Source organism: Lutjanus erythropterus, chromosome 16 (genome assembly GCF_056507025.1).
Source record: "Lutjanus erythropterus isolate fLutEry1 chromosome 16, fLutEry1.hap2, whole genome shotgun sequence".
NCBI lineage: Eukaryota > Metazoa > Chordata > Actinopteri > Lutjaniformes > Lutjanidae > Lutjanus > Lutjanus erythropterus.
In genome coordinates, this window is record NC_139332.1 from 16737994 (window position 1) to 16764979 (window position 26986).

Here is a 26986-nt window from a genome sequence, read left to right on the forward strand (position 1 = left end):
TACTCTATGCCATGTAACGACTGTGTAATTGAAAAACCTGGCAATTAAATGGTCTGCAGCCTTTTTATTTAAAAAAAAAGTTGCATTAAAAAAGTGCATTAATTAATGCCTGTCTGTATGACAATAAAAAAAATGAGGGGGAGGCTGTGTGTGGTGCTCTCCAGCAGTAGAGAGCAGTCTCTCTGTGCAGAGAGTTATTTCATTCATCACAGAGTTGGCTGAAGTTGTATAATGCCGTGGTGTGTGTCACTCTGTGAACGTTTTAACGTCTCTGGGTGATGGTAAAAAGTCTTCACGTTTGTCTTGCAAATTCAATTATTCAGATACTAAATCAAAAGATGATTGCAACCGCTGGCTTCTGAGAAGATGAAGTACATCTCTGCCTGTTAACTGCTCATAACTCTAGCAAGTGAGCGCTGTAGATTGTCCGGGTGATGCACTGCCCCCGAAGCTGATTTCTGCCCTTCTCGCTCCATCAACTTCATGTTAAGTGACATTTAGAAAATCGATTTGACATTTGTGAATCGATTCAGAATCCACATCGCGATGCATCCAAGAATCAAGTGTTTCTCCCACCTATACTGTAAATAAGCCACTGTTTGCTACACACATCAGCCATAAACCTTTAAAAATGTGATCATATGTCAGTGCTGTGCTTACATCTTATTCTGCTGCCACCTTGTGGTGAAAAAGAAATGTACTAAATGCTTGTTAAAAGCGCTCCAGACTTTTAGGCCTCTCGTGTTTCAGGCCTGATGTTAACCACACTGGTGACAGTGATGTCACACAAGTAATATGAAGTGATATAAAAACAAAAATAGAAATATGAAGTTGATATTTTTGCTTAAAAATGTTTCTTTCACATGCATTTGCTCCATTTTTTTGTCTGAAAAAAGCTTATATATTTATATATGTTATATATATGCTTATATTTTAGTGCTTATAGAAACAGAATGAATGAAGCTAGAACATGAGGGTTTTGTATCTAAAAGTAAAAGATCTGCTCTTTCTTTTGATATATTCCATGTTAACATACTCATAGAACTGAATATTCCATGGGTGTTGAAAATCAGTCAATCTTGTCAAAAATGCTGGCGCTGGCTGGCATCTTTATTAAAAAACACTGGCAAGGAAAGAGTTAATGATTCCATTCCCATCATTTTAAGATCAGAAGAGTGCCAAGTCACTGTCTCTATCTCTATTCACAAACCAGTAAACCATATGGCACATCACATGTTACATCAACAGTCATATGTGTTTCGTATGCAGCTTTACCTTTAAGAGGACGTCCACATAAACATTATGTTGTGACATTATCTCCCTGATGTCCCATTTCACTCCGGCCATCAGGAGCAACATTTGTTCATAGTCGATGGCCTTGGCTGCAACAATCCAGTATATTGGTTTTCGAAGTTCACTGGCTGTAGACACCGTCTGAGACGAAACAAAATGAGAATGTATACGTGTTATACACAACATGTTTTTGAACGTTATGTAAGCAGTAAACAGCAACGAGGCAAACAAGAAGTCAAGGTCTCCTCTAAGACGAACATGATGTGCAGGTAACATAACGTCAGCAATTGCACAGTATTTCCAAGACTGAAATTATAGGACGTGACATTCATTTGATGTTTGGGGGAAAACAGACCTGTCTGTGTACCTGAACACTTCAAATGTCAAGAGGACAAAAAAATCAAAAGACGTGCAAAGAGCGGCCTCTGTGGTTATGAGTGACAGACAATTTTCTTCTTTGTTGATTGAAAACAGGACTGATTGCTGGGTTGCAGTTACATACTCGTTTGCCTCTAAGGAGAAAGAAGTTTTTAAAGGCATGGTGAGGGTTACCAATAAAGGAGTGAATACAACTAGAATATGTTTTTCAGAGCACTTCAAACAAAAGATACTGTCTATATGATACAGTATGATTTATTAATGCTCAATGAGTTGAGTATCATACAATTATTATTCATCATATTCAATTAAAATTGATGAATGCTGTCTGTTTGTTAGTATTACAATTCTTACACCATCCAAGCCTCACAAGCATATGAAAAGCTTACAAGTAAATGACTCATTTGGACAGTATTTGTTTTTGTTTTTTTTTTCATATAAATAAACCAATTATTAATGGTGATTCCTGTATAACACATTAAAATTAATTGCTTCCACTGTAGTGAGATGTTTGCTAAAACTGTGGCTGACAATGAAGACATGATTAACAGTTACTGTACAGACTTCTGAGAGAAGGTGCAAGTATACCTGGGAATAAAACTGTTGCAGGAAGGGTTTCTTGGCTGCTGGCATCATTGTGTCCAGGTGGGACTGGAGGGATTCAAACTGTTCAGCCAGAAACACGCTGAGAAAAACAAACAAACAGAAACATCTATTTAATACAGCAAAGTGGTGGGATAATAAGGTCTGGTGTGGCACATTACAAAGACAGATGTGTGTCACTTTCATTTTGTTGTACTTAACTAGCTAGCTAATGATTGATGACAATTAGCTAGCTAGCACACTGCTACCATTAGCCTTAAGATGTAACTAGTGGGCTAACGATGGATGTAGAATCTGGCCCGTGACAGTAGACTTAAACCAATAACAGGTTTTTTAGTACCTGGGGGACTCCTCCTACTAGTACAGCTGCGTATACACGTTCCTGCAGTATGACCCTGAATCAGTGACGGAAACTACTGCAGGAAAAGTCGCTATAAAGCGGCATTATAATAAAGAGACACTGGAGTTGCTGTAATGCCAGCTACTTCACTGGCAGGAGAGGAGCGTATGTTTCAAGAGGATTTATCTTCACTACTGCTTCAAACTTCTGCAGCAACAATGAAGAAATCATGGGGCTGTGGACCGGCCAGATGAGAGCTCAGCATTTGTGTTTGAAACTTTTGAGATGAAAAATGTATTTTTACTCCTGCCTCGCAGCCCCTCTGCAGCAACGATTCACGAAACAACTGTGGATGTGCTGACTGGTCAGACGAGAGCTGAGAGTTTGTTTTGTAAACTCTTGGGATTAAAAAGTGGATTTATCTTCATGTTTTCTTGTTAACAATTAGGCACCGTGCTTTTGTACTGACATTTTTGACCCCGCGAGTCAAACTGTGTTGCATTTTCATGACCGCTTATATTGTGGAGAGCCGTGCCCAACATGAACCATGAGCCCAACTCGCCTCCAGTCACGTCGTGGCGAGCCTCCTTTCTGTCCCCCTCCAACAAGCGATTGTTGTGATACTGAGCTCATGTGTGCAGGAGAGCAGAGTGGAAGACGTTTTCAAAAGTCTCTTTATGTTCAACTCTCAGTATTTCTGTATCTTCACACTGAATCTTTATGTTTTTAAATGTAGTTTCTCTCCTCTGTCCGTGTTTTTACTGTCAGGTGTCTGTTTGATTACACACAGCTGATGTCTTGTCAGTCTGTGCTCACTCACGATTGTAAACTGTTGCTTGCGCTCATGAAGGCCGTGCTGCTCGTCTAATGGGTGGGGCTCAGGACTCAGGATGAAATCTAAGTCAGATGAGACTCAAAAATCAACTGTTCTCAGGCTTTCTACCTACTGCAGCTTTAAACTGTGATGTTTATGTCTGTTGTGGTTATATTTGTCTCACAGCTGCCACAAAGAGGGGAATTTCCAAAAGGGTAATAAACAAAGCTAACTAGGAAAATTACTATGCCTTTGTTTTGTATTATTCAAGAGTGGCAGATCTATTAATTAAAGCTGATATTACTTTTGATTGAATTTTGGTTTGAGGACCTGAACTGAAGCAACTGATAATGAGATATGGTCTTTTCACAAAACATCACTTTGAATCTTTATAACAGAGCAGCTCAAGAACACTAACAGACTTGACAGAAAAGAGAAAACACATGATGTTAATTGTGTTAATTTGATAGTGTGACTAGGGTGCAAACACTCATCTGCACATCCTGAAGACATTATTCTACAAGTGTTACCCTCTGAGCATTTTCTATGAATTGCAAATGTTGCACTTGTCCAAAAAGTGCACCATTAAATAGAACTGCATCATTTTCCACTGTCACAGCAATCTAATTTTTGCCCCCCAGATCATTTCAATTTGCAGTCATGTTGTACTTGAAACTGTTCACAGTCAAAACTACTTCTGAGGTTCTAATCTTAAAGTCTCACCTCACAAGGCAAACTGTATGTCCAAGAAGTCAGGGAGCAGTTTTTATAATGAATGTGTTTCAAATATCTTTGAAAAATAGGCTAAGCAAAACAGCAAAGAAATAAAGAGAGGGCCACAAATCAATAACAGAAAGATCTAATACCTCAATCCCACAATGAATCCAGCTCTGACTAAAGACCTTGTGACTCGAGTGATCAGTGGCTCTGATAAGTTACCGTACGACCGTTAAATAAAAGCCAAGGGAGCAGGTTCGAGTCAAAAACAGCTAGGGCAGGAAGTTCATGGGTCAGGACAGCCATGGCTGCCATGCCACCTCAGTTTGGCGCTTTGTCCCTCAAAAAATGATATGCCCTGCAGCCATAGCAGCCTTGATGCCCCACCTGCACTACCACAGCTGATTTTGCTGTTTCCTGTCAGTACAGTTTTTAGAAATCAGTGTCTTTTGTTGAGATTCTCAATTCTTATTGGGCATCATCATGCTGCCCACATAACCTATGGTGGGTTTGAGTTTGAGATGGAAAACTGGGCTATTTCTATCAATAGTTTGACACAAATCTGGCCTACCAGGAGACGTGATCGAAGTCATCCCGACGTGCCAATGGTGCAAAGCTGTCAACTTAAGTGAACTTCTGAGAAGAGAGGTTTGACTAAGACAAAAGTCTAGGAAAGTCTAGGAAAGTCTGATAAATCAGCAAATGAATAAAACAAGAAAGCAGACTGGCTATCAGGAGCACCAGGAGAAATCCTGCTGGGCCGGCTGCTCTCTGGATCGCCTGAGCTGCCCATCATACAAAAACAAGAGGAACAGATGTGTTGTCAAACCCTTTTGATTGTTAGCCAAGCTTTTCTAGCTGCAGCAGTAAGACAGGAGACAACAGGGCTAAGACAAGCAAGGTTTGGGGTTTGGCTGACTGGCTATTTAGGTATATCGGATGCCTTTTGTTGAAAAAAAAATGACCTGAAGAAATAGACAACACCAAAGGCCAAAGTGGCCTTGACACTTAATGAATGAAATTCCAGGTCTGACAACAACACAACTAATTATGAAAGAGCAGTTTATGAGAAGAAAACAACAAGACCAGGACTTACACTCTATGAGCGTTACCACATTCTGTGCTGCCCCAGTTTTGGTTTGAACTCACTCAGCACCCAAGTGAACAACAATACCAATGGGACAGAAAACAACGCTGTCACTCTGAACATCTATCTTCATGTTCCTGAAAAACAACCTGAGTGACAGGATTTTTGAACAAACATCAGAAAATTATTGGATACTTCAGTTACTAGACCTCTGAATTAAATGTAAATCCCATTCAGACTTTGCAACACGACAACAACAATGAGAGAAATATATTCAATGCATGGCATTCTAGTTTTATTGTTAGTTTTGATTACAGTCTGACCATCTTTTTCACACAGCATTAACAAAAATATGTTTTTTGTTTGCATAAGCACCGATACCAACATATTTGCAAAATGTGAATATTGGCCAAAACATACGAAATTTTAATTAATATTTTATGTTCACTTTTTATTTAAATTAGAAAATGGATATGAATGTTCAGTATTAAAAGGGTGGGATATGTGATTTATAAAATATAAGTAAAAGTTTCAACGAATCAGCAAAAGCTTGCTTTCTCCACATTTCTATGTTCACTTTTTATGACTAGAAAAAGAAAAAGTCAGAACCTTTTTGTTTTTGTTTTTTAAACATTTTTCTCCTCTTAAATTAGGTAAGGTATATGCAGTTTCCAATTCTGCATGGCTGTTTTGTCCAATAATTAAGATATTTCACTTGAAGAGCCAGCTATACTGACGCTCCACAAACGGACCATCTGTAAGGATGCTGCACGGCAGCGAATACTGGCAACCCCAACAGAAATCTTTATATTAAAAGCCAAAATGAATATTAATAGAGCTGACTGGTAAATCTGAAACACTGCATCAAACACAGCCAGCATCCCGCAAATGAACCCAATGGATGTTTATTCTTTTTGTAGAGCAGAGAAAATCACATTAAGCTTAGCTGGAACAGCTTGTCTTTACCCCGGCAACATGGTGAAGTGTGGAGGATGAAAAGCACATCCTGCAGGTCACACTTATCTGATCACACTTGTATAAATAAGACACTGAACAACAACTCGAGAGGTGAAAAGGAGCAAAAGGGGGAACCTGACAGAGCTTATCTTTGCTTTTTTTTCTCCCCAAGATGATATTTAAAATGGCATGAAGACGTCAGAGGTTCTCACAGTACAGACTGGGGTTAGCTGCCTTTTCTGATAACACCTTTCCAGACAGAAAACTCTTCATGCGGTTATGCCCAGAATAAAATCTGTTTCCTTTCACCCCCGGGAATCTTTTCCTTTCAAACTTTACCCAAGAAATATCTTCACCTCTGCACTTTAACTCTTTTACTTTCATTATTCTTCTGAGCTTGTTGCCCGCCTCAATACATGAAAAACTTAATGTGAGAGAGTGTAAGCCTATTCAGCATCTTTACAGCAGTGTCATCCGGGCTCTTGGTTCACAGTCTTTCATTATGAAGCACTCGTACACTGCAGACTTCTCACAGTCCAGGAGTTGTCAGCACTGATGACCTAATTATGTATGTTTGTAACAGACAATGTTAGAGGAAGGGAATAGCTACACACGCAGAGCAAGAAATTATATTTAAAAATAAGTTTTTTCATCTGTCTTTCTCTTTCAATTATCTTTTTTTCAATTTAACAAGCTTTACTGATGTGAATGTTGACAACAACAACAATGACACACACAAACACGTGCACTGCAGGTGGTTTAGACCTTTAATGGCTGTGCTGTGTAACACTGCCTGATGAAATTAGGAGCACCTTGAGGCGAGGCAGTGAGCCAGAACCGGCTCCTTAACTTGATCAGAGAAAATGCTTTGATGAACATAACTGCCAAGTTACATCACACTGCCAGGACACACAAGTGACGACGTGAAACAAACCCTGCTGTCATAACCTTTTCCCCCCAGAAGAAGAGAGATCAATAGTGCTATGTGCTGTCTCATAACACTGCTCGCCTGATTAGTACAACCCTCATTCACAGAAAGTTGGGACGCCAAGTAAAACGTAAATACAAACAGAATGCTTGAATAGTATATGTTTACATAATAAATATTTTTTTAAATAGTTGTGTAAATAGTACTTACAGAGACTCAGTGGCCACCACCCTCTGTGCTAGCCCATAGAGAGTCCCACCGTTAGTGAGGACCACCATTTGGCTGAGATGGGGGCTGGGCACCTTCTCCTTCCTGTCCTCTGCTGGGCCATGGACTCCTGCATTCTCACCCACTGCCTCCTGGAAGACACACACGTCGACAGGAAAGTTATATGTTATATATATGTATAGTCAGTATATTCTTGCCTTTTCAGTGTTCAGAGACACTTTGTAACTCATCTTGTAGCTAGATATGCTTGATATGAATAATAGAGGAAAAACTAATGTAATGAAGACCTTCACACTAATATTCATTTTGCAAGAAAGGTTTCTGTTTCTGTCAAAAGGACTGTGTCTGTGTAAGTATTTACATAAAGTAACTAGCACAGCAAACAATAGTTTTCACAGAAGTAGCAACTAGTGGCTATCAGTGAAACACATTGTTACCTTGAATAAACTACAGATTTCTCTAGGTTTGAGCATTGTTGGAAATATTTGTGATAAGAAAAGTATACAACTCACTAAAATATATAACATATTTCTAGCATTTTGAGATATTTTAATGCAGATATGTTACATATTAGAGCTCTAAAACTAATTACATATAAGCCTCTCTGCCAAATGACTTGTTGGCTAAAATCTCCATCTGTCTGATCAGCATCTACAGTCTGTTCTCTAGTGGTAAATACAAATTCTAAGGTCTTGCCAATTTAATATCCTAAAATAAGAATACGTTATTGATTTTATGCTATTAGGAGCCCAACTCCTATGGCCAGTCAGGCAAACAATTATGTTATGTCGTTGCCAATCAATAATCTGCATCATTATATGGAAAAAAAAAAAAATATAGAAATAAAACCTAACATACACAACAACCTGACTGAATCTCTGTATAATGTTTTACAGACTCCTGTCACTTTTATGTTGTCATGATATTTTATTTTGCTGTTTTAGTAACCTGTCTTTTCTGTAAACTAATTAAATCTGTGGTGACACTGAGCCGCCGTCTCTATTTTAATAGCTGTTTGTGGCCAATATGGTGACTGTTTACACAAAGTAGAGCAGAAGTAGAAAATAGGTCGGTTTTAGCTCCCACTTCCTATATGTGCTGTTCACAAGAGTCACTATTAGAAGGCAGGTCACCTCAGTCTGCTCCTGGCAGTTTTTCAAGTGGACAGCATCTAAAAGCAGATGTTTTATGGTAGGACCACATTTTTTCACAGTAAAAATTCTAAAAGACTCTTTTCTCATTTATTCTGATCTACAGGCACAATTGGCTCACACGTCATTTATTCAATAATATCATTAACTAACTTGTGATGAAGGGAACGCCTAAAGCAACAGATCTCTTCTTTTACCGTCCTTTGCTCTTTGGGGAAAATGAAGAAAACTGTAAACTGTTTTTTTTTCGTCATCTGATGTGCACAGCAGCTTTTACACATGGTGCTATTAGTTTTACAGTGCTTGTTTTCACCCACAGGGGTACGCGGTCGTCGAACGTGATGTATGGCTGCTCTAATCTGTGGCCATACACACCCGGAAAATGGCCCTGACGTTTTGGCCACAGCACGCCCAATCTCACACTTGCTCAGCGCGATAGGGGAAAAGTGAGAGGAAAAATGATACACCTTTAATACCTTATTACATGGGGTGCTCAGAATCCTTTTACACTTTCTTGAAAGTCTACTTAGGCTATTACTGCCATTGGAAGCAGCACAGAGACGTACAGTAACCAGGGAACAGAGGTAGCATTGGATAAAAAGCTGAGAAATAACAACTATCAGTGTTAATCATAAACTGCTGTGGAGGAACACTGTCCTACTGTTACTTCAACAGTTAACCTGACATAACAAATATTTCACTTGCAAAATGAAGACAAAATGTAGATGTTTGCTGGTAGGTAAGCATAATCTGAAATTCAATCACCCTTGTGGAACTGAGTTACATCCAAAGCACACACACTCTCAAATTCTGCTGACCAAACACTCCTCAACAGCGAGCATTTATCTTCCTTTTGATATATTCCACCACACCTCTCCATCCAGCACCCCTTTATCCCTTCATTTGAAAAACAATTGAAACAGAAAAAGAACGATTTCAACCTGAATCCCCTCCCATCAATCACAATAATCTGTATCTGCATACACAGCCATTGGGTTTCCATACAGTAGGGCAGATCACATTATTTTCTATAAGGCGTGTCTGGGTGATGTATCACACTGGCATGTAGAGCTGTGCAGCTGCAGAATGAACGAACGAATGAGAGTTATTAATGCTGGACCACATCATCCACTTTCACACCACACTCCTGTGCAATCAGGATTATGGTAGTATTGTGTATGAGCACCATTGTTCCACATGACCAGTGGACTGCTTTTATTACTGAGACTGCACCCAGTGCAGACGAGCTATTTTAGAATAAGAGAGAGTATAAATCAAAGCAAATGGTGACATCTGAAAAAAAATGACAGGAAAAAATTATAAAACATCAAAACATGTGACAACAAGCCCTCATGTTATTAGTGTATCTTCACTGAAAACTTGAAGGAAAGCAGGAAATATCTGCTTTGAAGATGAACCGGTGTTGTAAAACAGGCAACGATGTTCACAGTTTTAAGATGATGTCCGACGCTCCTCTAACAGCAGTCTGCTCAGTCAAATAAGATATGTAAACAGCATACAGAACAAAAATGCAAAGTGTGCAGCTCTGCTGAGAATTTATGGTTCAGACCTGCTATACTGACACTGCCTCCTCCTCTGTGAAAACTGCAACCTTTCCAGAACCTCCAACTTATCTCTCTGCATTCAATCAAACCTTCAGTGTTGCAGAAACCATTATCAGTCTGAAATAAAAGTTTCTCACATTCAGAAGATTAACTTGAATTATATTACTTTTCCTATACAGCGGAGGGAATCTAATGGCTTTCCAGTGCAGGATGCAATATCTATCTCCCCCAAGAGCAACTCTCTGCAAATATGAACACTGTTACTGTTTAAAAATCAAAAACATGAATAAAATAGGTCATTAAATGGAATGAAATACTCCTCAGCACAGAGAGTAAAATCAAATATTATAAGCCTTAAATAAAAAGTGAGTTATGAACAACTTACTCATAACATTACATGACTGTTATGGTTATTAATTAAGTTTATAAACTAGAATTTACATGTGATTACAAATACACAACATCACCACTTGTTCCTTAGCCTGAATTACTTGCAGCAAAATTACAGAACTGCACTGAAAGGCTGGGGACCAAAAGCGTAATCTGATTTTTTGTCCATTGGCAAAAGACTGCAGAATATTCATAGCAGAACCTCTCGTCCACACCACAGCATCCAAACTTTACACAGCTGAACCTGCTGGTGAATATGTCATGGCACGGTGTCGCTGATAATAGCAATAATATTCTGAGATGTTTATCAGGATTTCTATCCAGATTGTCAAACTGGGATTACACTGTGAAACTTTTCACACAACATTAGTTGGTTGAAATTTTCGTGAACCTATGTAACAGTTGATTTGCATGATGTAAAGCCCTCTGCAACACACTTGGAAGTTGAGTTGGAGTTGGAAGTCTGAATCTCATCTGCAACAGCTGCAAAACGCTTGACTTTGTGAAACTAGTTTCACACAACAGCCAATGAAAACACTGATAACGTGTCTGATAATAACATCAAACTATGATACAGTATCATTCCAACCCATTTCAACTGACTGATTTCAACTCAACAACGGTTCCTTATTCCCAAAATGAACAAAATAATTAAACAGATGATTCCCTCTTGGATGATTCAGACTTGCAGCTTTGGCAAAACACTGTCAACAAATACACACGAGCTAGAAAAAGTTTGTTAACATTGCAGTTTGTACAGCTACCTTAGTTACACCTACGCTAAGTGATGCTAAGCAGTTATGATGAAACAAAGTGGCCAGCCAGTGCCAGAAAAAAAAACAAGACAAAACACATCCAAACTGATATTATCCAGTGAGATAAAAACATGTAGATCTAGTTACAAATAACTGTTACGTTGCAGGGAAATTATGTTTCATGCAATTTTCAACCTGCATTTAGTTGTGTAAAAGTCTTACTGTAAAGCCAGCCTTATGTTGGCAAAATAAAAAATGAGTTATGTCAAGTTCACTATTTCCTTTTTTCCACAATATCAATATAATGTTAATTAAATTTCCTTCAAATAAAGAAAAAGTACCTGAAGTTAAAACAATTTCCATTCGGCCCCTGCAAGGGCCACTAAAAGGAGGACTGTCCTCAACATTTCAAACACTTCACAACACATAAACACGACAAACTCGCAGTGGCTATGGACTTAATCCAGGAAGGCCATTAGGACCCACATTCAATTAAATGATTAAAGATTTGGAACATAACAAAACACTCTTGCGCAGCAGCGGCTGGTGGGCATTACTACAGCTGACATGCCAACACAACTGAAAGACACACAAACTTTGCAGATAGATTAGAGATGTTTTGTTGCTTGAAAACAGCTTGGTAACACAACAGTCAACATGGAGCTACACTGAGGTCAAAACATACACCTGCACTCACAAATGTAGCTCTTTTCACTTTCTGGAAGTTTATGAATTTAAAATTCACGTCTCTGACTGGTTTCTCCTCTTGGATCTGCTCATGCTGGAGGATACTGTGCTCGCAGGTGGTAAAAAGATGTAACCAGAGGATTTTTCAGTGTGAGACATACCTCTTCATTTGCGAGTCAGGCTCCAAATGCACTGCAGGGAGTTATAATACACAATTTCCATGCTTTAGGTTTTCACAGTCTGAACATGTGGGCCTCCCCTTAGACGAAGCTCGGAAAATAGTCCCTGTTAGTTTACTTGATTAGTTTTGCTCAATTCCTGGGTGTCTACAGGATCAAGGTTCTGTTATTTGATCCCATAGACACAACAATTGAGATAAGATAACCTAATATTACTGCTTTACATAACTTCGGACTACCCTAAATACTTATAAAAATAAGTTCTGTCCAAAGGCATTTATTAGTTTCTGTCTCTGGGAAAGGAAGTAAGAAAATTTAAGCTATTTTATGTGATCTCCCTTTGATAACTAATGTAATATTTTTTTCATTTCCATTCACTGAGCCTCCTCTGAACCTGTTTGAAGCCCCCCTGGGGAGGCCTGCCTTCCATGCTGAAAACCTCTGCTTTAAGTGTTTTGTATTTTAACACAGCTTAAAAAATTAGGTAACACCCATCTTCAGCCTTAGGAAATAGTTGTTATGCCATAACATGCCCCCATCATTGCACGGATTTCTATCATTACTGCGTTACGAAAATCATGCTGGTAGCTGTATATTCTCTCCTTTGAATTAATCAAATCAATTAAACTTTGGTTGCTTTAGTCTGACATTACAGCGAAGTCTGGTTTGGTCTATTTTTAATCACTCCACATGAGGCTTGACCTTTCACTGACTGCACCCCTGCAGCATAAACACTTCCTGCAAAAAAAAAAAAAAAAAAGGAAAAGACTGCTTCTGAGAGACTGTCTGAAAAATACGACTTCTGTTCCACTGCATATAACTCTGCAGGGATTCTTCAGGTAAAAGCAATAGCTGATGTAAAAAAACAAAAAACAAAAAAACATCCATGACATTTAGGATTTTATGCATCTACTTTTCCGCTCCTGAGGTGGGAAAATGAGTGCAAAAACAACAAGTTGTTCAGTCTGTTGCAACCTTACCATGTTTTCAACTTCTCACCTGTCTGGGGTGACACAGACCCAGAATGTGATACAGTATCAGCCCTGAGTGCCTACTTCATGTTTATTAGTATATATTGTTTGATCTACCATCATTATATGCTCAAAATGGCAAACATAATTTGATGGAATAGCATTAACATAATTTCCCACTGTTGTTGCCCTTTGGTGACCCAGAATATTTAAATCATTTCTGGAGATAAACATGCAAATCACCCCTGATACTTAGAAAGACATCTAGCATGTTAATATAATGGATACAAATTCTCGCACACAAGTTGAACGCCTCTGCCTGTTGTAATCTACAAATAAATGTAAAAATGGCAGAGGGAGATTATTTCTTACAAATAAGAGTCTGAACTTCTTTGCCCAATTGTTGTCTCAATCCTATGACAACTATGACTTGTGTATCTTTGCAGTTGCTGGCAGACATGCAGCAAAAAGCAGCTGCTGGAAACCTCAGATTTGTCAGATAGCAGGTAAGAATTCAACTTCATGATTCAAGCTTCTAAAAATAGCTTAATCTATAAAGATATCAGCTCTTCAGTCATCATTATGAACCAATCTAATCAACTGCAGTGTAACCTGCTGGTTGTTTGACATCCTCGAAGATACGACTGCACAAACAATTATGATTCCAATTTAATGATGACACCCGATCAAAATGACAAATGACTTCAGCGAGATAAAAGTAAACCAACTCCATGTGCCGGCTGCGCTGCCAAGTACGTGCAAAAGAATGCCATATTGGACAAATTAAGCATCAGTGATAGATTTTTCAAAGTCATACAAGGGGCAAAATAACTTTCCATATAGCATGACTTATAGTGAAGAGGTCATACGTCATTTGATTTAGAACCTGCAGCTGCTGAAGATATTTAAGAGTTTAAACCTCAACAGCAGGTTTTCTGTCCCACTGAGATAAATAGTGAAACTGTTTTTCCAGACTGGAGTGTAGTGTATTTGTTGCAAAGACTGATGATCATTGTTCCATGGTGATTTTCAATATTTGCTACAAAATGACAGCTGTCAGAGTGACTACTGAACCATTTCCGGCTAATTGATTGCATTCTTAATTTAACTAGAAGAGGTCACTCAGTAGAGAGCAGATCCCCGCCAGGCAACACAAAAAGAATGGATGTAACCCCTTTATAATCACCAACATTTTCATCAGTATCTGTAATTTAATTACATATTTTTTGCCAGTAACTGTAAGGGATTAAAATTTCATTTGTTGTGTCATTTAATTACATGTAATTAGTAATACATAAGTAGCTACTCTCCAGCTCTAGTAGTATCCTATATTTTGCGGAACCAAAATTTAATGAGTTCATCTTAAGTCCAAATTTGAAGAAATTCCCTCCTAGCATTGCCGAGACATCTCATTCATGAAAGTGGGATGAACGTGAGGTCACAGTGATCGTTGACCTTTCAACACCAAAATTTCATAAAGTTCATTTTTGAGTACAGGAGAAAATGTGTGCCAGGTTTGAAGAAATTACCTTAAAGTGTTCTTGAGATATTTCATTTACAAGAATGGGATGACATAAAAATATAATGTCTCTGGCCACGGCTGTTATCGACGTGGAGGCATAAAAAAAGGTTTTCCAAGGTTGATCGTACATAAAAAAAAAACAAAAAACTTTAAGACTGATGGGTCCAGTAATGGGTGAGATTAGCTGTGGACAAGCTCCAGGTCTGTTGGCCACGTACACATGCAAGATCCCCTCCAGACTTACACCTGACACCAATAAAAATCTCTACGTATACAGTATCTATCAGTGGCTATAGTGTATACTGTAGTGGGATATAAAAATATTCAAGTAAATCAAAAAATACAATTCACAGGAAATACTGATGGTAAGATTATCAGATAGTTGATGGACATCGATCGATTAATCTTTCTTTCAATCTTTTCAGTCATTTTTCAGGCAAAAATCATAAAACAACACAATTTGTCTAGTTTCACTTTCTCAAATTAGAGGATTTGCTAATTTTCTGTTTTATCTCACAGTAAACTGAACATCTTTTATGTTGAACAAACAAGACAGCTTAGGCTTTCACAAACTAAATGACTGACCTAAACAAAAAACAAAAGAAAAGGCAAATTCATCCAACGGAAATAATTGTTGGTTGCATTCTGAGAAAAAAAATGTACTTGCCTTAAAGGCACTCATTTAAGCTTTCATACACCACCTGCAATCATGCTTCAGTAAAAACTCATTATGTTAAGATTGACAAGTTGACATTAGCAAGTGACATTAAACCCCTTACAGGGTCGATTCATTGTTAACAGCTTCCTATTCACAATAAGGGAAAAAAACAAAGGAAAGATATCAAAGTTCAGACGTACGCAAAACAAACAGAAAGTTGGTATTGGCAGTTTGAGACGCTGCATTGACTTTATTATTACAACCATATGAATGATTTCCTCTGTGAAAAAAAATATGTCATGTGCATCCAAGCATGGTAAAACAGTTCTACAATGAAATGCTCTCAAATTGCATTTGTTGCATTTCCCAGAGCAGTCTCAAAGTCAGAGGCACAGACTGAGCACATACACTCTTCACTCAGCAGATATTCATAAATCACACAACTTTTTTTTTTTAAACAGTCAGAGGCGGCTTCCTTTCTATATGCCTGACGTCAGTTTGGCAGGCACTGGGAAGGAAAATATGCTTGTTTTCATTTCTCACTGTGAAGACATTCACCTCAGAGTACTTATGCAAATAATCATCAACTTCTGACTGAGTTTAACACAGACAGACAACCTGCGGCAATGAATGACCCCTGCAAAAACACAAGAAATGAAGATAAAAAGGAATCATCAAGGGTAAGCAGTGAAGTGAGCCATGGCAAACAACAGGAGAAAAATTACTGTATGGAAAGTAAGAATATTCCCATAATAGGTCTATTTGAACCATTTTGTTTCTATGACTACAGTAAACATTTAATCTAACTTTAGGCTTATTATTACCACTCACGGACTCATGTGACTCTCAAACACTGTCGACTGTGTGTTGCAATTAGAGTATTGTGAATAACACAATAAAAGTAAAACTCTCGTAAACACGATGTCTTAGGAATGCTTGGATGAAATTTCGCCAAAATTGGGTACAAACGTCCACTCAGACTCAAGGATGGAATATTGAGATTTTGGTGATCAAAGGTCAGGGTCACACTTCACAAAACACTTTTTTTTGCCATAATTTAAGAATTCATATACTAATTATAACAAAATTTCACACAAATGTCTAATAGGAAAATAGCAGTGCTGGAGAGCAACTACCCACATGTAACTTCTTACATGCAATTAAATTAACATGAGGCAAAAAGTAAATTTCAAGCCCTGCAGGTAATAAACAAGGCTGGCATCCTACAAGCGAGCTTTGCTGTAGGGTACAATTTGTTCACTACTTGTACAGAGAAACAGAAAGCAATCCACTGATAAGATATGCTGAATTAAGTTACTGACTGTAAAAAGCCAGGAGGCTCACTGAAACCTGCTACACTTAAGTGGTGCTTGAAAAATGTTCAGTGATGTCCTCCTTCAATTCTAAAACATAGATCATATTTGCAATTCTATCACCTCTAATGGCTTTATAAGTGAATAATTCAATATGCTTTCTTTAAAAAAGTTCCATTAAATTAATCTACTATACAGGAGAAGACCAGCGTTCAAACAGCGGATGTGAAGTATTTTCATCTAACAGTTAGGGCGTGATCTATGCAATTATGTAAATTATTTAATTAGGACAGAGTTGGTAGGAGGTTCACTAATAATGTAGTAATTAAGATACTTACACCCACACCTAATGCAAATGCCCCAACTCAAATTATTGGTTTGAGACAAAAGTAATGACCGAAAAATACTTGTTTCATAAGATTAACTTTTCTACATTACTGTAAAATCTTAATATTTTTGCCAATGCAGCTACCCAGACTGTATTCAAGCATAAACAGCAACAGTGTTGTCATATATGTTTTAATCTCTTGCATTACAAACACCATTTACACATTTCTTTGCAATATGCAAGCAGAGGAGGACAGTCATTTCATGAATAAAGCTAGTACCCACTGCATGACTATTGTAAAACCAGTCATTAGTGTCTCATTTATTTTGTAAGTAATATGCTTTGTAAGCTAATGGTGTGTGTGTTATGAATATGTACATATTTTGTGTCTTTCTTTCTTTTCCACAGATAATTCTGATGATTAACCAAGTAACCAGAGAAGAATGAGTATGAGTACCTATGAGTAATTATGAAAGCAAATATGCAGACCAGGTCTCTTTAAAGATGAACATGTAATTAAATTTAAGAAAGCAGCTAATGAGGCTTGCATACATTCAAGTAGCTAAGGACTTTGTATAATTATAAGGAAGAAAATATCAAAGCATCTCCCCTATCCATATCAACAGCTAATGTCCACCATTTTATTACACTGTGAATGCTTCATATGAAAAATAATCAAAGTTCACCACAGAGGTTTGAACAAAAACTCTACTTCTGCCCATTGTATTAGAGAAAAGGAAATATCTATGTGGGAGTCTGAATACTCAGTATCAGCTGAACTGAAGTAACAAAACAGTGGGCCAAAAAGCAGGACTGGAGGGAGAGAACAATTATTTTCTTTGTGAGTTCACCGTGTTTTAATTATCTGTCTGGCGCTGGTGCTCAGATAGAAGTGGCCCTTGAGTTAATGAACCATTTTAAGACCTTTTTTGCTAAATGACGAGTAAAAGCGAGACTAAAACTTCCCAGTGACAGACAGACAGTTCAAGTCTTTTGTTGATTTCTTTTAATACAGACCTCTCTGCCCCTGGATAGCACTTAAAGTAATGCTCTGGGAATGCTAAAGTAATTCAAACCTTTGACTTGCGAGATGTTAATATAAATCCATCACAGATATAACTAAGGGGCACTTTAATGACTTAAGTTACACTTCACTGTACTTAAAGCTGAAGAAAAAGGCACCTACTCATGGTGATATCTCTTTCTGTGCTGACATGAACACCCTAACAATAACACACTGAATCTAAATGCTCTGTCACTGACAACATTATGCAGTGAGAAAGCGATTTTGACACTTATTAAGACATTTAGTTTGACTCTCACTGTTATTAATAAAGTCTTTTTCTCTTTCTTTTTGGTATAATGACAGCACAATTTAAACCATCAATTAAGAAATGCTACATTTAAGTTCTCACCATGTTTCCAATGCTGAGGAAAGAGAAATGTGCTTGTACAAGGCAACTATATATTACAATTAAAGGGAACAAATGAAAACATACAACTCACATCAACAGATCTAATAATTTCTTCTTTTATCATCCTTTTGGATTCTGACTAATGCTCATATACTACTTGACAAAACCTTGGCCTATAATGTTATTAATACTGGCAGGAGGCCATCATTACAAACCAAATGTGTCTGTGTCAGTACCTTAACACGTCTGAGAAGCTTTCTGTGTTTCAGGAGCCACATGGAAACTTTATAACTGGCGGATCTTATCTGAACTGTTTGGTAACCATGGTAATTAGGATTAGGACCTGATTTAGGAAAAAAAAGACATTTTTACTTTAACATTTCTTGAGTCAACGTTCCTATCCTAACTGAAAATAGGACATGTCTATGAAAAAAATATATGCTATCATCCCAAAATCTAGGATAACTGATAAGCTGTCTTAACTTTCACTTTTCCACCTGTAGCGGCTCATGTACTAACTAGCTAACACTGGTGTTCGCTAACAGTAGCTAATAGTAGTAGCTATATTGTTCAATCCATATGGCTGCTCTTTTATTGTTTTTTACAGAATGGATTCCAGTTGTTGTAACTATAGCTGGATTTCTCTACAGATGTTATCCACACTTCTTCTGTCTTCAAGTTAAGAGCTGGTCATTTTTGCTCTGGCTTTTGTATGTATCAATGTATGTTCCAATGAAAAAAAAACCCCAACAATTACAAAGTTATTTTGTTTGGCAGGATGAGAAAAGTAGTGTTGGTTGCTAGGTAACAGACATAAAAGTTTGTAAGTGATGTTGGATTGAATATTTATGATTTCCTAACCTGAGTAAGGTAAGACAGAATTCCTTAAATTACGTGGGATTTGATTTTGTAAAAGTAAATTAGGAAACATAGCCTTATCTTAAGACTCAAGTCAGGAAGTTTCAACAATACAGTGGCCCCTGGTCTTCTGCGTGGTCTCATCTTCTTTTCCAGTCTTTGTTGTCTTTTCACTTTTGGATACAACAGTCTCTTAGTCATGCTGTAGTGTGTGTACTCTTACCATCAGGCACTGATAAGACTTCATCGATGATCAATAATTAATGAGAGAAGCGAATCTGAATGTGGAAGAAAGCCGGGTACCTTTCAGCGAGAGTTAAATATAAAAAGATATTTCTGGTGTTTGTAGGAAATAAAAACATCATGCCAAGAGACAAAAACAGCTCAGAAAAATGAATGGGAATGTCAGTGCTTTAACAGAAATTTCACTGCCAATACATTTATTTGAAGCCAAAGTATAATTTGATTAGGAATTTTGGAGAGCAGCATAATCCCAAAGCTTTCAGTAAGGATTTCATTACTCGATTCTGTCAGCTTTACTAACATCAAGTCATTGAAAGAAAGCTTACCTAACAGTACAAACATAAACTTAAATGTCCTTGAGAACCTTTGCATTGTGTGGACAGGCGAAAGTGAAAACACGTTTTGTTTCTGTCTGCAAGGTAGGAACACCAAAATGGTTTCCCCATGTGGACCGACAGCGTTGTTAAGTATGAAGACATCAAGCATCAGAGCCAGGGAGTTTATCTACCCCTGTGTAATGATTAGAAATTAAGCCCTGGAATTCCCAAAGAAAAGAAAACGTACAAAAATGAACATCCAGGGAGGGATTTGAAAACAGATAAGAGCAAAGCTTTGAATAAGACTGAAAAACAGGGATGTAGCAGTAGCTTGATGACTATCAAACCCTGCTGTTTTTCCCCTTAGATCAAAGACAAGATGTTGTGATATTTACCCAGCTGAAAAATTATACTTAATGAGGATAGACGGATGTATGTTGTGTGTCTATGTACAATAATTGTGTGTGGTAGGACTCAAACATAATAAGATTCCGCTTTGCTTAATGGTATTCATAAGGGACATGTAATTTCCTCCCCATCATGCCTTATAGGGAGACAGTGGCACTCAAGTTATATATCAATCAGAATAAAGAATGGAGAATTTCAGGTCCACAGGGAAAAACCCCTCCAACTCTGATTCCCAGTCTCATCTCTGTGTAGTGTATTTTAGATTTTGCACAGGAAATACATCTATTTCCAACTTAACATAACTTTCTTGTTATTTTGTAACACAAAACCACCCAAAAGCTAACTTCCAGCATTTTTCATACAGCAAACTATCAACTGGCTCCCTCATTACACTTAAGTAGCCATAGTCTGCAGTGCAGGCCATCAGTTTCCCTGGCTCGCACAAATTCTCTGTTTTTCTAAAATGCTGAGTCAAGGTGTATTTTATCATCGGGTTTTCCCTACACGTGCGCTGGGTGATGTGTTGTGTGCAGCTCAATTCTGAGCCACAGCCTGAGGTAGTTTTGAGGTGGGCCCTATCTGTCAGCAGCAGACACCTGAGGAGAGACGGGGGCACCCTCTCAGCATCAAATCTGCCAGATCCATCATTTGAATTGTGTGGAGTAAGTTTATATAGACCTGGGGGACGGCCAGGAAATAGTCCTCAGCACAAGTGGCTGCTGTGAGAAAAGATATGCAAATACAATTAAATACTTAAGGCCCTGAAAACTTACTATAAGTAATGCTGTTTTACATAATCACATAATAATCTACCAAAATTACAATTATTTTAACATGGGAGATTTTAGATGACACAATACAGTATATCTCTGCCTTATGATGGCCACTATGTCAGATTAGGTGATGATAAAGTTGAAGGCTCTTGGCCGAGAGATGTATGAGTTCCCTGGGAAGGAGGTGCTCGGGACCAGCTTCCAGGAACAAGAATGTAAACAAAAACAAACAATGGCTGTGTGTTTGGAAAAGCCTAAAAAGGAAAGAAGAAACTACAGTGACCTTTGCTCTTTTTCACAGTTTCCCCCTCACAGCACCAACACCGTCCTTTGTCTTTTATTTCACCACACCTGCAGTTGTGCACGGAAGAGCGTTATGTTTTCCTATTGGTCAACGTTTGTAACACATTGTGGGATTCATTGCAGATTACTCCGATACACTACACAAAATAAAACGATCAACTGTTGTGCCTGAAACCCATTTTCATTTTATGCCCTGGAGGGTTCCAAGGTTTTGCATTTAAAACCAAGTTTTCAGCGACCTTAAAATTCACATAACGCATCTCTTGATACAGCAAAACTGAACGACTTCTAAAACTTTCATATTCAAGCATCAGTATCTATGTAAAGCTGAGACAGCAGCTGATTACTTGATCAACAGAAAACAAAATCACTTCAACACTTCTGATAATTGATCCTTTAAGACATTTAAGCAAAGTGCTTGCTTTTCAAATGCTTGCTCATTTTGAGCCAAAAACAGGACCATGGTGAAGGCACCAAGTTAACAATCTGGTACCTTTCAAGTAGCAAGGGAGCTTTAAGCTAAGAATTGAGTCCTTTCAAACACCAGCGTTCCAAAAAAAAAGATTTCACACATCTATTTGATGAGACAGGCTTAAGAGAGGCACACATGGACCAAAAATGTTGCGAGTACACCAATAACCACTGACAATTTAAGATGGCTTCTCATTTTCATTATTTGCCTGATGAAGGTCTAATGCCAAAATATTACACATAAATGTAATATTTTCCCAGTAGACAGTGTTTACTTGCAATGTTTTGGTTCCACCACTAGTACTTACCAGCAAAAATTTACAAAGGCATAACTTTCAGATATTATTCCCTTGCAAACTGAAAAAAGTTCCTTCATTTGAAAGGTTCAGTTAACTCTGAGAGCTTGATAATTCTGTAATCACCCTTGTCATGGAGGAAGCGCCCAGCTCTGGGAGTTGAAAGTGATCTCTCAGTTAAAGTGTCTCAATCTATCGTGATTGACTGCTTACTCCTCTCCAATCCAGTCCATAGAGATTTACGACCAAGTCGAGTGGATGGGCCGCCCGGCAATTACTGTCAAGTGGATCCTATTGCACCTCTTTGTCACTCTAATACTAGAAATTTGGTTCTCATTAGATGAATGTCAAATGGAATTAGGACCTTCATTTATTTTGTGCAACACTGCCCGGCACCTACAAACCTATCTCTTTCCCCATGGCTGCTGCACCTGCTTTGGTTTGACAAAACATGCCAAGATACAAGAAGAAAAAAGCTCAAAAAACTCAAGTTAAGAAACATGAATGTACCAAACTGAAGTGTAAGGAGGAGAATGCAGAATGAGGATTTCAATTAAAGTGGATAATTCTGCTCATCACCATGTTAGTCACGCTGAGGGATGTGATGAGTCATCGTCAGAAGTTGACAAGATTTTGCAGACAGGAAGCGTGAGCTACCGTATCCATGGGGATCGACTGCCTCACCACAGCTGAGGAGCGCGACCTGCAGCTGGGCCTATCAATGAAAGTGTGTCCGTCTGTTCTACTGAAACCCCAGCAAAATGTCAATACTTGTGATATCCTGACAACTAAAGTATAAACAGTCACACAACAGCGCTTAATTATGATCCATAATCCCTGTCAAAAGGCAATCCCCTGTAGATCGTTGCACCATTCACAGCGAGACAGCAGGCCACAACAAAGACACCGGGCTGGACAGTGATGTGCCCTCGTGAGGGCAGCAGAACTAATGACTGAGTTCAGTGTGAAAGAAAATGTAGTGTGTGTGTGTGTGTGTGTGTGTGTGTGTGTGTGTGTGTGTGTGTGTGTGTGTGTGTGTGTGTGACATTAGACAGTGCCTCTTATGAGAGGCAGCGTGTGTGTGTGTGTGTGTGTGTGTTAGCTGTGCCAAGCCAGTGTAGTGAACCACAACCACAACACATGCTCAGGGATTATCACTCTGCTACTGAGAGACGGACGGAAAGAGAGCGTGAAAAGTGTTGGGGACAGCGAGTGTTCAGTGTAGTTGTGACACAGTAGGACTAAAATGCATGTGTTAATTTGTCCGTCGTTCTCTATCACAACTGGTGATTTTCTTAATTCAAGTTGTTTTATTTGTGTTTTTTTTAGTTGAGTATCTATTTGCACCTGGGTGAGAACAGGCACACAGCAGCTATTCAGCTATTCACACCCAACCGTTCATTTTTGCTATAGCGACACATTCAACTATTGTTAAAAGGCTGTGGTGGACAAATGGGCTAAGCACAAGGCTTTCCTGTAGGAGAATGAGGCTTGAGTCCTGCCCCAGGGAACTATAATTTGGCAGCAGTGTGAAATTACATGCCAGTGTTACCGTTTATTTGCATTTTTATTTTATTATCATTTTCAGGTTTCAGTCGTAGTTTGGTTAGGTTTAAGCACCTGAACTATTTGGTTAGGTTTAGGCAACAAACCAGCTGGGTTAGGTTATGAAACAAAACTACCTGGCTAAGTTTAAGGATAGATAACGGTTTGTCTTGTCAAATAGTCACATTAGCTATTTTCACCACAAGTGCAAATAGCATTGTTGACTATAGAGACCTGGAGATTTGTCTCGTCCATGCTAGGCTATATGCAGACAGGTGCAAATAGCCACAATGGTTATTCCAACCTGGGTGCAAATAGCCACACTGGTTACTCCAACTTGGGCGCAAATAGCCACAATGGTTATTCCAACCTACATGCAAATAGCATTTGCCTTTTTGAAATTTACTATTTGGTTAGGTTTAAGGAAAGATGATTTGTCTTCTATGTAGGTGTAAATAGCCACATTGACTATTCTAACCTGGGTGCAAATAGCATCTGCCTTTTAATTCAAAATTATTTACAATGATCATAAATACCACATATTTTACTGTTTCAGTGTCTTGATGTTGTCATGGAGTTCATATAAATAAAGAATATCAGCTGATATCTCAATATCAGATAAAATTTTGTCCTTAATATTGGCATCAGCACCAAAAATCTAGTGTCAGCCGGCACTAGTGTATATGTTTGCGTACATCTCTGCAAGCACCGTTGACTGCCAGATCACTGGTGCCAACACAGAAATTACCCAGCTTCTCATTCCTGTTTTAGTGCCAAGCCTGAAAAAGCCAGAGTCCCACTACCCAGAAGCAAATGCACACACACACAAACAAAGACACATCTAATCAGCTCATCACACAATTGTGGGTTGACTTCAGAACTGCAAGATTTAAATCAGGAGAAAATACTGGGCTGATGGTGAACACTGGCCTAAATACACATACAAACACACCATTGTATGTTCAGTGGGAAGCAGCAATAAACTGGGAAGAGCGACACAAGCAGTTGTTTATGCTGGGAGTCAAGAGGCATGTAATCACTGGCACACAGCTGCTAAAAAGGAGAAGGCGATAGGACAAACAGATAAAGTGGAGGGAGGGAAGAAATGAGAGGAATGAGATAGAAAGGGTTGGAAAAACAAGTGAGAAAAATGGGCTGACTGAATGGGTAAATACTGGTGGTTCAAGTACTGAGAGAAGTGAAGGATGGTGAACCAGAGGTGGCCTTGCAATAGCTCGACTGTGGCAGCTCTTTTCATATTGCCTGCAGCAAGGGCTCTCAACAGCTGTCACAGCTGAACTTTCTGGCAGCTCCAATATGGCCACGGATGATGTTCACGGCATTATTCTGATATGGCACTAACCTGCCCTGAGCAGTTTCACCAGAGGATTAGATTTTTTTGGGGAGAGGATTGTATGCAAATCATTCTTTTATGTGACATCTGACTCCTTTCAAGTAAAGCTTCACATTCAGGTAAAGATGACACATTTGAACTTGAAACTGGTGTTGATGACAGCGCAATGTGATTAAACATTATGTAACAAGTGTTTTGTGGAAAACGTTGAAGGCAATTACATCTCTGCCACTCTCAGAAGTTTCTCCCGAACCTCACAACCTTCAAAACACTCACAATGAAATATTCAAAGTCAAAAGTGAGCGAACTCAAAATGGAAGCCGTCAAACCCACATGAGCGATGGGGTTTTGGTGAGGTAATCAAGAATACTGGAGGCAGAGAAACAGAACATAAACGAGGGGATGATCTTTTACTTTTTCCCCGCAGATCTCCCAATTTAAGCTGAAGCCACTCGGTACCTGAGATGAGATGAGATGGAATCTCTCTGCTGTTCATATGGGACTTGGAGTCATTACCAGCACATTGGTTTTGGGATCAAACAGTTGCGACAGCAAATCAGGGGAACAAAACCGCAAGGATTCGGCGGCTCAATTGAAATGCAGTGTGCAATTAACTTTATAATCTGTTTACAAATGAGGTCTACCCTGCTGCAATCTCTGGAGTGTGTGGGTGTGTGTATTTGTATGCAGGTGAGGGGGGTTGCATTTGTGTACTCAACGCAAATATATGCACATTTTCATATTGGAGTGAAGTCACCTGCAGTATATTAAAAAAAAAGGGATTTATAGCGCATATGTGCCCACATCTAATAAAACCACAGAAACTGCATATAAATTGTTATTGTAATGACAATATACAAGCAGACACTTCTTTTGTCAAACAGGTGTACACAATATGTTTCAACACTTTTAGTGGAAGAGTGTGTGTCTCTGAGATTTATATGTGCAGATCATGATGCGAAATACAGAAGAGCAGAAAGAGAGTGAGATGTGAGGAAAAAAGGAAGAAAAAATAGGGAGTGCTGTGTTAGTTTGGAAAATAGGGCATTTTTCCAACATTGAATGATTTATCGAGATGAGCTAAAATAGTTTTGCATATGAGAAAGGGCAGACTAAAAGCATTTGCCAATACATTAGAGAGAGGATGGCTGTAGGTACAAAGCCAGAGTCTGAGGACACAGCCTGTGATGGCCACAAAGTGATATGATTATGCTCATCTGAAAAGCATCTGTGTGCGTGTATGTGCGTGTATGTGCTTGTGTGTGAGCATACTGAGGTACTTATCCATGGTCAGGGTATTTGCTACAGTTATGGGCATATCCCAATTTTGAAGAAGATACTGCCACGGACAGGATCAGCAACAAAACGTATTATAGCCACTTAAAAAAGATACTGGTAGTGACATCACAGTTTCAGTGTTTATATCTGTAGAGCATCTCACAGACATGAAATAATCAGATGAATGGCAGTATTTTTCAGGTGTGCTTTTTCCTTTTCTTTCTTTCTGCCCCCCCTTCTATTTCTCTCCGAACAAGGGGAAACAAATCACTGCTTTCTGGTTACAACACTTCTTCTCTTCAAAACTCTTTTGCAAAGTCATTTTAGAAAGACAGGGCTGGCAACAGTAGCACTGCAGCATCAAAGCTGCCTGTGTGGTCCCACAGGCGTGCAAGCCGCAGCAGTTCAGTGGGGTAGCTGTCACACAAAGGTACAAGCAGGCAGTTTGGCTCAAGCATTTGTTTGTGTTCTTGTGCAACTTCAGTGAATCCAAACTACATGTCATTACACCAGACTCCTCTCCACCCAGTCCATCCGTTTGTCCATCTGTATCTATTTCATGAGTTGAACAGTTCAGAGGACATGAACATATTCTCCACAGACAGCAGCTGAGCACCGAGCTCGTCTGACATTTGAAAACAGCTCACAACTTAGCCAGAAAATTACTGGGGTGTAAATAGTTGCTGGAGTGCCCCCTGAGGGAAGAAAAAACATGTCGCAGCATCACGCATCTTAACACAATTTGAAGTTTTGATCGTTTATTATTCTTTCCGGGTTTTCTGACTTTGATCAGTTTTATTCCTTCTGCCTTCCTGCTTTATTTTTCTTTACTTTTCTCCTTCTCCTCAGTCCAACCCATAA

At 38.7% G+C, this 26986-nt stretch overlaps 1 protein-coding gene across 2 annotated transcripts in view; it reads right to left on the minus strand.

Annotated features, from left to right (window-relative positions):
* The window catches only part of vps50 (VPS50 EARP/GARPII complex subunit), a 138848-nt gene that overhangs the window by 11645 nt on the left and 100217 nt on the right, over positions 1-26986 (minus strand). For both annotated transcript variants that reach the window (XM_084739153.1, XM_084739154.1), the window contains 3 exons: positions 7328-7476; positions 2260-2356; positions 1276-1434 (listed from right to left, as the gene is read on the minus strand). In XM_084739153.1, coding sequence (XP_084595279.1) covers positions 1276-1434; positions 2260-2356; positions 7328-7476 — 405 coding nt within the window. The remainder of the gene's footprint in view (positions 1-1275; positions 1435-2259; positions 2357-7327; positions 7477-26986) is intronic.